Raw genomic sequence first — 17,042 nt, forward strand, 5'->3', positions numbered from 1 at the left:
TGTAGCTATCCCAGTTATTAAGGCTGGACACACCAGGTTCCCCAATTTAGGTAACAGACCTCCCCATGGCACCCTCCCAGGCTCAGGAAGGCACTATGCCACTTCCTTAATAAGCTGCCCACTGCCCTACAGTGTTCAGCCAGGGGGGCCATCATCCTTTGTTCATCTCATCACAGCCCAAGACTGAAATGTCTGTTCAGTAAGCTTGTTCTGTAACATGACCAACTCCTCCTGCCAAGGATACTTTTGTTTTTTTCCCGTCTCCCCATTTTAAGATCTCTCCTTCATCTTCTTTCACCCAAGGCCAACTTTTCAGATCAATTTTCTTCGAAACCTATGTTATACTTGTTCAGACTAACTGGTAACTTCAGAAAAGTCTAGGATTTTGAAACCTTGGGCCCAAAGGTAGAGAAGGAGGAAGCTGGACGGGGAAGAGGTGGAAACCACTAGGACTCTATGACAATTTCTCCATAAACCGCACTCAGTAAAGTAACATGATGTACCTGGTACCCTGGACATCTTGGGAGCTTAGTGTCCTCGGAGAGATCACATCAGCCACTTAAAGACACATGCTCATGTTTCTGACTGAAAACCAATACAATTAACAGTTTTTAAGGAGTAATAAAGGTAGTAACTAATGGTTAGTTTCTTGGTTATTATTTTGACCAAAACCACAGAACAGGTACAGTCCTCTGTCCTTCCGTCCTTTCACCACCCTCCTTGGAATATGGGACAATGTATCAGTAGTTTTCGAAGTATGGGTTCCAGAGCAGCAGGAATAGCATCGCCCGGAAACTTTTCAAAAATCCAACTTTCTTGGGCCCACCCTAAATCTACTGAATCAGAGAGCTGGCAGGTGGACCCAGAAATATGCATTTTAACAAGCCTTCTGGGTGATTCTGCTGCTCAAATTTAAGAATCATTGCATTATTCTTTACAATCAGAACCAAAAAAAAAAAAACAGAGGAGTTGGGAACAGGGTCAATACTGAAACAGGTTCTCTTGATTAGCAATGACCTGTGGTAATCTTTAACAGGAATGATGTTAAACTGATTATGTCTACAAACAAGTCACCTTGCCTCATTAAATACCAAGAGGAATGGCATACAGAAAAAAATACACAAAAAAGATGGTTAGAATGACACTAAAACGTACAAAGTAAAAAGTCTGATCCAGAATTAGCCCTGGCAACTTGAACAGTCTCAGGAAAGGCGAAATGACCCTGTACCATCCCCACACCACCCTCCCAGAGCCAGCCAGGAACTGCACAGGATACATGAGAGTAGGTCCAGGCCACAGACTCCAAAAGAAAAACTATTTTTAAAAAACAATCAAATATTTTATTCAAATGTTTTTTTAATCCAGAAGATAGTCATTTTATAAAATGACTTTTACAGCCCCACAGCTCAGCTCTGACCTCATACGGACCATCGCCCTCTGGATGCCATGCATTAATACTCTACAAAGTCAACTTTTTAAATCTATTTGATTAATCATAACAGCACTATGGTGGAAGTTGAAATGGGAGTGGAGAAGGATGGAAGACAGGCAAAAAAAGTTACCCAAAGTTTCTGGAATGTTTCTTCTTTCTCTAGTTACATCTGAGAGCCTAATAATTGTTCCTTCTTTCCTTTCAGTTTTGAAACGTAATCGTCCTGATTCTTCATCGTCATCATCCTCTTCATCTGACTCTTCTTTTATGTCCTTCTGCAACTCCAAAGTCTCCATACCTCCCTACATTGCAGACACACAAGAAACAAAAGTGGAGGGAAGGTGAGTTCATATTCTTTTGAATTAAATATTGAAGAATGGTAATGAAGTTAGGTAATAAGATAGGTACCTACCTACACACATACATATACACATACATAAAAGTTCTATATATTTAAGATGTAAAAATACTGAAAAATGTCCTATTTATAAGGCCATGTGAAACACTAAATTGATTCCAGGAGAAAATCTCAAATATTAAAAATTAACAATGTTAGAAAAAGTCAAATTCCTACTGGTAGTTAATATGCAAAATCTTACACATTGCTGCTACTTACACTTCTAAGAGAACAAACAGCGAATTCCAAAAATCCCTGCTGGACTCCAGTCCAGTCCAGATCTAGCAGAGTTCAGCGTGTTCATGAAACCAGGGCTAGAGTTCCATGAGCTCATTATTAGCGCCTAGCCCACCCTGTAACTTACGTTAGATGGCAGTATACTCCTTCCGGTTAAACAGACTCCACACTTCCTGCAACTCCTGACCCCACCTACTTGGGCTTTCAATTCCAGGCAACAGCTCCAAATCGGCTGTTGGGTTGATTTTTTTTCAGCCTCCGGAACTTTCCCGCATCATTTCTCCTCACTTCACTGTCCAGTGTTTGCTCATGACTAGCTCAGACTACTAACATAGCAAAATCATTTTCTTAATTCGTTCACTTTACATAAAACCAGCTTTCATCTTCTATTTCATTACATCCGGATTCCCACAAAAATTGTGCCTAATCTAGTCCCAAACTAAAAGTAATTCCTTCATCAACAATTCCTACTGTACAACTCATGCTTCTTTTGACACTAATCACTTTCACCTCATATTAGGTCTTGGTGACCTGCTGTTAGGTAATAAGACAGGTACACACCAAAGACTGGGTCCATTTAGATGCTTTCTGTAACATTTAAAAAAACAGAAATTCCTTCTTTATTCTCATCATTCATCATCTATAAATGTCCTTTACTCTTAATAGAAACAAAAATGAACTACTTGGTTAGAAAAAGTCCAAGAAACAAATTAAAATAAACTGACACAATCATTTTGAATCCTTTCCTCAACATTTTCTGTGTAAAAAGTACACACATCCGCTGCTATAAATCCTACAATTAGAGACATTTTCAGGAGGTCAAATGCCTAAAAATAAAATAATAAATGTAAATTACAGCTTTTAGCCTAATGATTCTAAACCACCTTTCAAGTATTGACTCTCAGCATCCCACAGAATTTTAAAGTACCAAAATGTTGGCATTTTGCTAGTTTGATACCATTACTTCTGTCTTAATATCTGAAATCGGAATGAGGGACATGTGAGGTGGACCCAGCTCTCTGTGCTGCACAACACTCAAATTGAGTACAAGTAAATTTACTCACAAAACTCTTCTCCACGTCAACCAATGCTCCAGAGCAATGCTTCTCAAATTTAAGGTTTATACAGATCACTGGGAATCCTGCTAAAACGCAGATTCTGATTCTGCAGGTCCAGGATGGGGCCTGATATTCTGCATCTCCAACAAGCTCCAACATGGAGAGCCACAGACCACATTTAAGTAGCAAGGCCACAGAAGAAGAAAAGAAATGAATACCAATAAAGCAAAGATTCTACTACAACAGTCATTTCTAATTTAACCTTTAACAGTACTGAAGCTAATAGAGTTTCATTTTACATCCAAATCTCCATCTAAGAAATCTAACGACAACAAAGATTAGCTGAAAACTGTTCTTCTGAAACAAATCCTACAGGCCACCAGAAACAAACCAACAAAAAATTCCAACGTATACCCTGCAATCCCACTGCTAGATATTCACCCAAGAGAAGTGAAAATTTATGTTCATGTAAAAATCTGTAGGAAAATGTTTACAGCTCTCTTTTGAATCACCAAAAATGGAAACAACAGTGAATGGATATACAAACTGCGGTCCAGCCAAACCATGGAATGCTCTTTTAGCAATAAAAAGGAATGAACCACTGATACAGCTGGGGTGAAATCACAAAGGCGTTATTACGCTGGAGAGAGAAGTCAACCTCAAAAGATGACATACGGCAAAGCCTCCACTTACATGAAACTCTCCAAGAGACAAAACTGCACTAGTCGCCAGTGGTCAGGAATGGACGGAGGGCCTGATTACAACAGGAGAGCACAAGCACAAGGTAGATTTTTTGAGAGGTGGGATGTCCTAGAATGCAAACTTACAGTCCACGTCTTGGGGTCCAGTTCAGCCCTGAACAACATCAAGGATAACACAAGCTCTGAACTGAAAGTGAGACGCTGCCTGGTCTCGGCTGCCTCAAGTCTAGGCCACTTGGAGACATTCCCTAAGCTACATGCACTCCCTCATCCACTGGTCACTACCTCTTACTCCAAACACTGGACTCCAAAAAAGAAAAAAGCAGCTCCTTTGGCCATGTGGCTTACAGAATTAACTAACCTATCTGCCAAAATGTTGACTCTCTCTGCAATTTTTAACAAACATTATCTAGTATTCCATTCACAAGTAAAATTCCACTGAAGAGTGGTGCTAGATAACAATATAAAAGTTAAATTACCCTAAGTTTATATTTTGTAAGAATTTAAATATGTATGTAAATCTCTGATTTCATTATTAACACTACCAAAAATATTCAAAGGTCTGATTTTTTTTAAGCTATTTAATTATTCTGAAAACCTGAAAGACATACTTGTAATTCCTAACAGAGTGCATATGAAAACCATCACAAAAGTTCTTTAAAAACAGACAAGTCTAAAGCCGGGGAGGGTACAGCTCAAGCGGTAGAGCGCAAACTCAGCATGCACGTGGTCCTGGGTTCAATCCCTGGTGCCTCCTCTAAAAATAGATAAATAAACCTACCCACCCCTCCAAAAAACTAAAACAGACAAGTCTATCAAAATCTTATCATACATACATATATAATTAGAAATTCTAAGGGGGAACAAGACCCAGACTTGTATACTGTTTTACATTCTCCAGCTAATTCTGAAATGAGACTGTGATGTCAGTATTTTGAAAGAAAATTCAATATTCCACCCCAAATCTGAGGGGGAAAAAATGGGGTAGTTCTCTGAAGTTGAAAAAGAAAATGAAAACAAAACAAAACAAAACAAAACTGTAGAAAAACATTGCTTTAAAAAACTTCCCAGAAGTTTTTAGTGCTTATAAAATATTTGACAGAGAACAATTCTTTACTGTATCATGAAATACAAATTCTGCCAACACTGAAAATTTATAAGTTGGAAAGTCTGAGCAATTAAACTGTGCAAAAATTTCAAGAGAAGAAAATTATAGACCAATATCCTTCATGAATACAGACACAAAATTCCTTAAGAAAAAAAAACCATATGGAATCTAGCAAAGCATAAAAAGGAAAATACATCATGACGAAGTGAGGTTCAGCCAGGAACATAAGGTTGACTTAACATCCAACAATCAGTCAATTTTACAAATCTTACTTGGAGAAGAATTCCAAATATATGTACATACTGCCCCCTCCTCCAGAGGTGGAAGTGAAGTCTTACCCTCTTACCTTGGGTGCAGACCAGACTTAGCCACTTGCTTCCAAAGAACAGAGCAAAGGAAGTGAAAGATGGTGGCTTTACAGAATTAGTCTGTAACTGGCAAAGGCCACCTCACCACACGAGCAAGGCTGACACCATCAGGGAGGCCTTGTACCCAGTGGTACGCAGTATGATGGGGTAAGAAAGACACCTGGTCTGGGAGGTATTCTTTCCAAAAACGCATAACCCTGGTCTAATCACGAGGAAAACAGCAGACCAGCTGAGGGCGGAAGGCATTCCAGAGGACAGCTGGCCAGTACGTTCAGGGCTTCTTCAGACTGTCGAGGTCGTGAAACTCAAGGAAAGACCAACAAACTATCACAGATCAGGAGACATGACAACAATTGGGTTGGGTCCCAGAATAGAAAGAGGACATTAATGGGAATACTTGCAAAATGGAAATTAAGTCTGGAGTACAGTTAATAGTTTTTAAAGTCCATTTAATTCACAATAAAATAAGGGATAAAAGTCACAAGACTATCTCAGATGCAGAAAAAGCACTGACAAAATTCAACATCTATTTCTGATTAAAAAAAAAAATCTCAGCAACGAGACATAGAAAAGAACTTTTTGAAGCTGACTGAAAAACCTCCAGGTAGCTGATGAAGTACTGAATATTTTACCCCTACTATCAAGAACAAGGCAAAAACAAAGCCCTCAGTGTTTCTATTCTGCATAGTACCAGAGGTCAGGTCAATAAGGCAAAAGAAAGAAAGAAAAAGTAGGAAATGAAGAATTAAACTGTGTCTATTAACAGGCAACATTATCAAAATGTTAGTTTTCCCCCAATTTGATCTCACAATACAATGCAATTTTCACAAAATCCTAACCAGATTTTTAATAGACATTGACAAGTCAATTACAGAATTTTCATGCAAAATTCAAAGAACTTAGAATGGCCAAAACAATCTTGAAAAGGAGAACAAAACTGATGGATTTACAGTACCTGATGCCACAGTATGAAGACAGTGTAATGTTGGCAATGAAACAAAAAAGAAATTCCAGAGACCCAAACTTGAATGGTCAATTGATTCTCAATATAAGCACTAAGGCAGTTTAATGGGAAAGGAGCTTTACAACAAGTCATTCCACGAGAACTAGACGAAAAAAAGAATCTCATACCACATGTACGTATTAGCTGAGACAGAGCACAGGCCTAAGTAAACTAAACACAGCTAGTACTATAAAGCTTCCAGAAGGAACACAGGGTAGTATCTTTGGAACTCCAGGGTAGTCAAAGGTTTCTTGGAATTACTTAGAAGACAAAATTACTTGGTCGTCGTCAAAATTAAATTTTTCTGGCCATGAAAAGATACCTTTAAGAAAATTAAAAACACAAGCCTCAAGCTCACAGAAAATACTCGTTATATATACATGCATATGTATTTATCTGCCCACGGACTTGCATCCAGAATACACACAGGCACGCACATACTCTACACAGAGAATGTACAGACAATATATGTGTTTATACAGACAATACATGTTCTCTGTGCAGAATATATAAACTGTGTCTAGCGCATATACACAGAAGCTTAAAATACAATTCACTTTTTCAAAAAAGGACACAAAGAAGATATATAAGTCAAATAAGTACACAGGACGAAGTTCAATATAATTAGCTACCAGAGAAATACAAATTAAAACCATGATGAGATACCCATTAGAAGAACTAAATGGAAAAAACCTAACAAATATCAAATGATGGAGAACTGAGACTCACACATGACTGGTGGGAGTGTAAAATGGTGTAAACACTCTGGAAACCCATCTGGCTATTTCCTGCAGCATTAAACATACTTCTACTCTGTCAGTGACCCCACTTCTAGTTAATGCCAAAGAAAACGAAAAGATATGTCCACAAAAAGATGTGTAAAATAAACTTTATAGTTACTTTATTCATAATAACAAAAAAACTAGAAACAGCCCAAATATCGATTATCAGGAGAAAATAAAGGTATATCCGTAAAACAGAATGAAGTGTTGACTATTGACATACATGACCACTTGGATGAAACCTCAAAAACATTACAGTGAGCAAAAGAAACCAGACACAGAGTACTGTATTATTCCATACTGTACAATCACATTCACATGAAGTTCTAGAACAGGATAGACTAATGTAAGTCAACAGAAGTAAGAACACTGCTTGCCTGTGAGAGGAGTCAGAACTGAACAGAAAGAAACAGGAGGGAACTTTCTGGCATAATGGAACTGTTTCTCACCAACAGAAGGATGCTAACTCGGATGTATACATAAATCAAAACACAGAACTGTATACTCAGATCCGCGCCAATCTGCTGAATGTAAAAGTTATCACCACCTAAAAAGCAGTTTACATGCCAATAGTGCAAGGATTTTTTTCAACTTCTCATTTGTTCCTCTACACAAGCCAAAACTATCTAAAACAGCAAACCTTTTTAACCATGTATGAAGACAACAGCACAAATGGCATTGATGTGGCTGTAGAATTAGAAAGGCTGAGAGTCAGTCTTCATATTAGATCTTTCTCATTTGTTTCAAGTATACTGATTTCTTTGTATTAACCAAGCAAGAATATTAGTTAAATAAAAGGAGACATCTAAAACAGACTTTTCAATTGAAATTAACTTTTTAGTTCCATGATTCAGATTCTAATGTGTACTTAAATACAGTGCCTAGAATGAAGTTGTCTGAAAAACTGCAAGACATTTTCTACCTACAGTTTGAGCAACCAGAGCCATGAACACTGCAACACAAGATGGAGTGCAAAGGTCTGGTTCATCAACACACTGCAGACAGCTAATTTAAGAAAATGGGTCAAAAAACTAGGGAGACACTAAGACACAGGAATATGTGGCAAATGAAAACTATTTCTCTCCCTAAGGACTATGCAATTTAGTCAGACTTCTGAAAAAGATAGGAGGACAGCCTTCCAAAGGCAAAGCCTGTCAAAAGACACTGAAACAGTACACAACACCCTGCTTCCCAGCACCCACAGCAGCGCCACGCACACCAGTTCTCAGTAACGACCTTTCCGATTGACTGGCACGCAGTGATTCCACTAGAAGTAAGAGAACAAGCCCACAGCGTTTGCTGCTAGCAGAGAAGCCCAGCACATCGCCTGCCTCCCGGGACTGGGAGCTCCACGGGGAAGGGTACAGCTCGACTGGCAGAGCCCGTACTCAGCACGCAAGAGGTCCCAGGTTCAATCCCCAGTACGTGTTCCAAGCGGAAATTAATGAAAAAACCCAATTACCTGCCCCTCAGAATACAAACTCCTGAGAGCAAAGAACATTACAAAGAATTTTCAGTCAATTCAAAAATAAGCAACACGAACAAAGTAAACAAACCAACAATCAGAGACAGAGGATAAGAAAGTAAATGTATGAGTAACTTCTTAAAATACTATATTTAAAATTAAATTATGGGACATACAGCTTAAACAAAAAAAAGCAAATAAGGTGAGATTTTACTTTCTGATCTATAAAAGGATTCATATTGAAAACAACCATAAGGATGTTTCATGTGAGTTAACAGCAACTAGAAATCACAGGAGTTAAACAAATGCAATCTAGTTCTTTGCCTTCCAAATTACCAAAGTCAAATTTAAACCGCCCTATATTTCCCTGTTCACAAGTTAAATTAACGGCAAAAATATTTTAGGATATTTGGTGTACAAAGTATAAAATAATACCACAATCTAGAGGTAATCACTATTACTCACACACACACTTAGATATGCAAAGTCATAGAGGGACGTAAGGGGAGGAATTCTATTAGCTTGTTCTTTTCACTTAACGTATCACAAGCCCCTTTCCATGTCCAACAGAGAGCTAGGATATCCTTTGGTGACCTGTAGTCCTCTGGCCGTCATTTACTTAACCCTTTAGAAAAATCTAAGTTGGTTCCATTTATTTTCAAGGCTGCAAACAAATACCTGGTTCATGTTACCTTTGAACACATCTTAGATTAATTTTTTGGACACCTTCATCAAACTGGAATTACTTTCAAGCTTTTGATACTGTTAATGAACAGTGAAGGAAGGGTCTGTGATTTTACCCTTCTTGCAGCTAATAAGGCAGCCTGCCACTGTTTCATGAAGGCTATGAGAAGGCATGAGACTCCTCATCACAGACTAGGACAATTTATTCCTTAAGGAAGCTGAATTACAGGAGGGGCTCTGAGTTTAGAGAACCCAAGTCTGTAATAATGAGCATAAAGCACGCCTGCCCCTTGCTTCAGAGGAAGACACATCTCTCCTATGCTGTTGCTACAGAAACATCTTTGAAAAGCTCGTCAGGAACAAAAGGCAGTCAGCACTTTGTTCCCAAAACATGCAGAGACATGTTAGACCCATGGAAAAATGTCTCCTGGCAGACAGTAATTCCAAAATAGTCCCCAAATAGATTAGACTATATCTGACCAATTTTTCTTTGCCAATATTAATATAGAATTTCAATTGTTTTGTTATTTTATTGAACATATTTTATATACTCATTGGTCTTTTACTTATCTTATTTGTTGATTACTTTCTCATATTACTTGCCCTTCTTTCTATCGGAGTGCTCATCTGTATATACTGAACATACTATGTACTGAATATATTAACTTCCATACTGAATATATTAACTTTACTAAATATATTAATTTAATTCTTAAGCTCATATGTAAACACTTTCCCATACTGTCATTTTTCTGAACCTGTTTACAGTGTTTTGGAGTATTTAAATATGAGTAAGTCATTCTTTCCCTTTATGGCTTAGAAAGGCCTAACACCAAGAGCAATAAAGGACTAAAACCAGGACAACTTAGTGCTCAGTTTTACTCATTCTGTCACGTCCTTAATCACAAAACTCCCAATTTTAACTGAACATGCTGTCACATGCTTACAAACTGTTGTCTCAGAACTCTGGGACGTGTCTTCAAAGAGTGGGCACGGACCTTTTCAGTTTCCCTGCAATCCGCTGCTTGGATGGACCACGCTAAGAGCAGCAGCTCTGGAACTGTGCGATGGAAGTCTGGAAGGAGCCTCGGTACCTACTACCTAGTGAGGCCAATACCAGATCTGAAGTGCCTTCTGGAATTTTTTTACATTAGTGAGAAATAAATTTGTACTATTTGGTGAGTTTTCTGTTTTGTAGGTAAGACGAAGGCTAAGACGAAGTCAGGAACAAAGGGCAGTCAGCACCATTATTAAAACACTTTCTTCTAATACACTTACAGTTTGGTGTGAGTTAATCTGAGATCCGTACTAGCATAAGGTACAAGGGAGGGATCTAACTTTTCCCCAAATGATTAAGACTTCCTGAGTATGTGTGACATATTGTCATATAACTCACACATGATATGAGTTCATTTACTTTAAGGCTGGTCATTAATGATCATTAACGTTCCTCCAAAAATACTGCTCTCTCCCCCTCAATCTCTCTTCGAAGACACTGAAAACAGAAGGCAAAATTACCATCTTTTAAATAAAAACATACTTTTGCCTCAATGTTTTAAGGAATACAGATCAGGAATCGAAGTCTGAAATACCTGGGTCTGCGAGCAGCAGCCTGTCAGCTCCAGAAGGCACCCAAGGCAACAGTATCACACCTACCAGCATTCCTGTTCTTCAACTGCTTTACAACAGAATGTTGTATCTCCAGAGAGCACTTAAGGATTAAAATCTACAGAATCTTTTCTCATTCTAAAAATGCTACAAACACAACACACTATCAGAGTAAGGACAATTATCACCTGAAATACTCAAAGAATAAACTATGGGGGGAAAACCAATGAAATTAATGTTCCAACTACAAAATACCACAAACTAACAGGACATGAACTAATTAACGGGTGCTGGGTTCCTACATTTCCCTCTCTACCACTCACCCCCAGAACACTCTTCACAGCTCCCTCTGCTGCCCCTCTACCCACCCACACACCCTCCTTTGATGGCTTCTTAGATTTCTCTCTCTGACGCCTTTCGCCTAGATCACCCTTTCCCAGGTCTGACCTAGGCTTGTGCTGGCTTTTCACTGGGCAGAGCGCAGAGCAGGTCACGGTCTCCCCGAACCTCGGTGTAGGGGCCCACCACTCAGTCAGCACAGAGCCGTCACCGACAGGGAAACCACTTCTCATTCAAGTCTTCTTCAGCTTTGTCTTGGTTCCTTGGGCTAAATATATTTGTCTACAACTGGAGAATGTGGGCAAAGGGATCTTTCTACTATTCTTCTATCTTTTCTCTAAGCTCAAATTATTTCAAAGAGTAAGAGCGAGACAGAGAGAAAGCATGAAAAATAAAACCAAATTTAGCTTGTTGGGGAAGAGCAAGGATGTGCCCCAGAAAGTGTCTGCACATGGCACACGTGCTCACGTGCTGTCACAGCGCTGCATTAGGGGGACAAGGGTAAATAAAGTGTTCTGTATACTGAGTTTCTAAGACTTTGGGGTAAGACCTAAAGTAAATAACCTAAGCCAGGGAAATACCACTTTTCATGATCTCTTGAGAAAAAGAAAGAAAAAAGTATTAAGGAAAATAATTTAGAAAAAAACCATAAATAAAGAGAAAAAAAATTAAACCAGCAAGTCCTAAGGCCATGGAACGATTCTACGGCCACAGGCTGGCCCATGGGACAAGCTCCAAGGTTGGAGACCAGAACCTGTGAGCCTGCACCTCATGCCACAGCTCTGCACGTCCCAATGGCATCCGTTGTCCCAGACCTGCCTCACGGGGGAGGTCTCCTCCATAAAACCTCAGCGCCCCCGCCCTCCCCCACACCGCCTCCAGACACACACCTGACCAGAGAGGCCTCTGCGAATTCCTACAGCATGCACCGCAGCCTCTCTTCTGGGAGGCTCTACTTCTACGTTCACATCACTGGAATTGGCCCACATTTTCTCTCCCCTCTATTAGGCTTCAAGTTCTTTGAGCATAAGAACGAAGCTTCTCAATTATCCTTGTTTCTTCAGCACCTAACACAGCACCTAAATAGAGGGAACTTCGCAGTATTTTTGAAATAATGCTCAAAATTAATTAATAATAATTAATTTAAAATAATCACAGCACTCCTTTCAAAGCACTAACATATGCTTCACATTCTGAAAGATTTCGAGCCACACCCCCATAAAACATTTAAAACATTCTAACACACAAAGGGCAAACAGCTATCTGGAAATCACAGCTCAGCAGAACTCACTGCCCAAAGACTAGAAAGCTCAGGGGCATTTTCTGTTTTTGGTTTTTTACTGCACTCATACTTCAAAGAAGAGATGTATGAACTTCTCACTAACACTAAAAAGAGGCTCGTTTTAAACCTAGAAGAAAAAAAAAGCCCACAAACCTTTGGACTCTTTAAAAGGTGAACAAATGCCTCTTCAGTTTCGGGAGCAACCTGGAAAGCAGTTCTCTCATCTAATCCCGCTTCAGCAACACAGTCTTCCTGCTCTGTCACCCCTTGCCGCCCACAAGCCTGCAAGTATTCTTCATCCTAACAGCCATCAAAGAGAAAGTAAGTTTTCCTCATAGAGCTTGGGGGGTTTAAGCGCTGCTCATCTTCATGACTCATGCTTAGTTACGTTAGCGAGCTTTTCCTTTGGCAATTACCAGACGGAGCGGACGGCACTAAGCACACCCCCGGAGGAGGCCTCCAGAGTGGCCGCGAGAGCGGAGCGCAGTATGCCAACCCGGTCGCTGCAGTGAGCGACACAGACTCGGCTTCCGGCTCCCCTAAGAGCCCTGACAAATAGCTCTTCTTAAAATCGACTGAAAGGGAAAATAATCTCAAAAAGCTAGTGTGCGTACACTTGCCCAGAGCAGCTCAGCAGCAGTAAGGGGGCTGGAATCATGCCCAATCAAACCATTTTCACAGCAACGGAAGACAACAAAAGTACAAGCAATTCAATTCAACGAAGGAGCTTTATTAAAAATCACATGCTAGAATTCACTTCTCCATTAGCCACCCCATTCAGTTAGAAGGATGATTCCAGGAATGCATGAAATGCAAGGGGCATATCAGCAGGCAGGCATCTCTTGAGGGCATACGGAAGGAAGCAAGCAAGCGGGCTAAAAATAACAATTGCAAGAGAAAGGGCTCCCACGGGCACTCCTAACAAGTGACAGGACCTGATGCTACCCGGGGGGGGGGCTGAACGTCCCAGCATCCCCAGCCACTAGCTGAAATGATCAGTTAAGAGGTGGGCAAGGAGGAGCGAACGACCTGCTGAGAACACACACCAGTCTCACTACAAAGAAAACAGCTGCATTTAAGGTGACAGAACACCTCAGTTCCCACAACTGTCCCTCCAGAGTAGCCACACACACTGGGTTTCACTTCCCAAGACACTGTACCATCCTATCAGAAAGAACCACCAGCACTACGCATAATTCACTGAGAGCAGAACTGTTGGATTTCAAATAAGGTCAGGTGATGTGAATCAAAACCTTCAGCCAGTACACAACAGAGCCTAGTCTACACCACCAATCCCAGCTGGGAAGCAGAAATCTGCTGTTCCATAAATTAGCAATCTGAAACTTTTCTTACAGAACAATGTTTTATGAAATCTCAATCTATGTTAACTTTAAAGGCCCTAAATAAATGTGACTGTGCTCAAAAGTAAAAATCACCTGACAAACAATGCTCTACGATTCTGCTAAATAATAAATGATGTACATTCCTTCCTAATAGAAGAATATACGTTTTTATATCAAATCCTAATTCACTCTCAAGATCAGGACAACAAAATTCAAAAAAACTTAAAAATCTTCTTTCGAGTATGATAGGAAAGAACACCAGAGTTATACTACCAAGTTTTTATGTGGATCTCAGTTTCTTCTCATGTAAAAGTGTCCTTTCCAATTGTAAACTTCTGTGGTTTTACGATTCTATGCCCAGTTATACACAGAATCCCTCCTTGTGGCCTTAGGAGTGAGCTCGAGCAGGTAGAACATACTTCTGATGAGCAGCGTTCAACTCTAGCTTTATAGTTAACAAGTCCTAATGAGGACACGAACCACATAAACCATTTAATAAATGAAAATACCACTGGGACATGTGGAGATACAATCTACTCATATGTTCGTTAGTCTAATAATGAATAACGTGTGCATCAGTGACAGCCTAAGAGGACAGTAAGAAGCCTGCACTGCAGAGCTGGGGAAAAGTATTTCACAGCTTAAGTCCATTTATCTCTTCCCATGTGTGGTCTTCTTACATGACCACACACAAGCACTATCAAGCCCTTTCCACACTGTGACTTGTTCCACTAAATTCCAAGTTCACAGAAAGCAGGGGCCATGCTTCATGTCTCACGTTTCAGCAATATTTACGTGCCCACCGCTTGGGCTGGTAAATATCTGTTGAGCTGTTGAATGTACAAGATGTTGACCAACCATCTTACTTTTCAGATGAGTGGTAGAAATAATAAAATGCTCTTATCAGGGAATAACTAGGCCCATTTTTAAAGAATTCTGGCTTAATTTTTAAGAAACATTTTAAATTATAGTGTCCCATTTTAACATAGCATACAAACACACCAGTATGCCAGACAGCACCTGTCCACACTACTGAAGGATTTATTACCAAAACAGACCATTACAGAGTTATCAAAAGAACAAGTACCCACAATGCCTTTTACATGATTCTGTTTACCAAAGCTACACTTTTCATTACTGTATCTACTGAAGAGAAAGCATTCAAAAGGAATCAAATCTTAAAAATAACTATTGACATGCACAAACACATCTGTGTCTAGAACCAAATATTCTAAGGCTCCACATAAACAACTAATCCCTTTCAAAACCATACACACATATTTTTTTCTGAAATGCAAGCCTACTCTGAATGAAAACATTAAGAGATAAAGGTAGCTCTCTAATCCTAACTCTGCATGCCTCACCCCATCCCAGCAGCCCCAATGACACTTCACCTCAGTGAAGCCCAGTGTCCTGAAAACCCCAAAATTCTACTGCAGCTACGGAGATCACATCCTTCCAACATAAATTCATTAAATGCTTGTTTTAAAAACAAATGTCTTTTAATAATGAATCTAGACAGATGAGCAGTATTTCACCAGCACCTTTTTTCCTTGACAATTCAACCTAAAAAAAAAAAAAAAAACTACCTACCAGAACAACCTTTCTGAAATAAAAATCAGCACAATCTTTGCTTCCTGATTACAGATAACAAATTATGTGTGACATTTCCTAAACTAACCTCCAATCTCTTTATTCATGTTTAGACAGTTCTCAGTTACAAAAAAGGATGAATGAACAGGACATCAATCACTTTGGAATATTAGCACCTTAAAGATGTCTTTAGCAGGTCAATAATCTTTTCACCTTAGAAGGACTTTATCAGATCTTGTCTAAAGCCTGGATAAAAGCTCTGCATTAAGTACTTCTAACAATTCACAGTGTATCTCCACCACACAAAGCTGTTTTCTTCCTTAGGGTGCAATCCTCAAGGTCACAATTCTGTGCAGCCTTCCAGAATGACAAAGGAGCATTACCTCCAGCCAAACAAGCTGTCAACACAAACTTTGTCATAGCTCAGATAAAGAAACTGGCAGACAGTGATAATAAGGTCTAATTTCCCTCCCTCCCAGGGGAGAGAAATAGATTTCAAATCAGTCTGGAAACCTATGCCCAGGCAGCCACGTTATCTTCAGCCACACAAAGGAGGAAGACTCACTGTGAACTCATCTAAAGGCTCATTGATCTCGATGTCTAACACCTCGTCGCTGTACAGTTGCCCCTCCTCCGGCTCGTCCACATACTCCATGTGCTCTTCCGTCAGCTCAGCGCCGTGGCCTTCATACTGTCCTTCTTCCGCGTACTCATGAGCATACAATTCAGACCTGTCGGACTTGTGATAAACGAGTTCATCCTCTCCTTGCTCGTACTCGGATTCTTGTTCTCCAGACTGGTCATTAGTGTTGTCAGACAGTTCAAACGATGTGACCATGCCAGATGTGGTGTTCAGACTAATTGTGACACCCTGAGAACTAGAGAGAACAGAAATACAAAGAAAGGCCCACCACTGGAGTAGAGCTCCAAACTAAATCATTACAAATTAACTGTTGCAAAAACTGGCAAAGGTAGGCCAGAGACCGACCGACGCACACGGACTACAACAGCGCGCAAAGGCAGAGCTCAGCACGCTGCACGCTAAGCCAGCACCGGGGACTCCTCTCGCGCACAGGACCCCCGCCACCGCCGGCTGCAGGCTATCTGAGCAGGACGGCCGGCTCTGCCACGGGAGGCAGGTCTAACCGGCGAAAGGCCCGAGACTGAGAGCAAGCCGATGCCGTCCCACTGCGACTTTCAGAATGAAGAGGGCGGCACCTGTTTTCTAAGATCTCAAAGTAAAAATAGGAGTATTAACCTATAAACAGAAAATCACAGATGGAATTTTAAGAGCAATCTGTTTTCTTTTTTAAATCTGTGGTGCAAACTATAAACTCCTATTTAAAAAATCAAAATATTAAAAATCTGTGTGAAAATACATTCCAGTGTTTGCTTAAGTTTGCACTAGTCACAATTTTAAAAAAAAAAAAAAGTTAATTTCTGGGGGAAGCTCAGAGCTCAGTCCCCAGTACCTCTGTTAAAATAAATAAGTAAATAAACCTAACTACCTCCCCCCGAAAATAAAAAAAATTTTAAAGCAGTTTGGGGTATACCTCAGTGGTAGAGTGCATGCTTAGCATGTACAAGGTCCTGGGTTCAATCCCCAGTACCTCCATTAAAAAAAAAATGAATAAATAAATAA

At 39.9% G+C, this 17,042-nt stretch overlaps 1 protein-coding gene across 1 annotated transcript in view; it reads right to left on the reverse strand.

Moving 5' to 3' along the window:
* Nucleotides 1-17,042, reverse strand: part of RBM33 (RNA binding motif protein 33) — a 103,217-nt gene that overhangs the window by 66,973 nt on the left and 19,202 nt on the right. The window contains 2 exon segments of the mRNA XM_032483021.1: nucleotides 1,563-1,734; nucleotides 15,966-16,278. Of these exon segments, the coding sequence (XP_032338912.1) occupies nucleotides 1,563-1,734; nucleotides 15,966-16,278 (485 nt within the window).

The sequence above is a fragment of the Camelus ferus genome, chromosome 7, assembly GCF_009834535.1.
Source record: "Camelus ferus isolate YT-003-E chromosome 7, BCGSAC_Cfer_1.0, whole genome shotgun sequence".
In the NCBI taxonomy this organism is placed as follows: Eukaryota; Metazoa; Chordata; class Mammalia; order Artiodactyla; family Camelidae; genus Camelus; species Camelus ferus.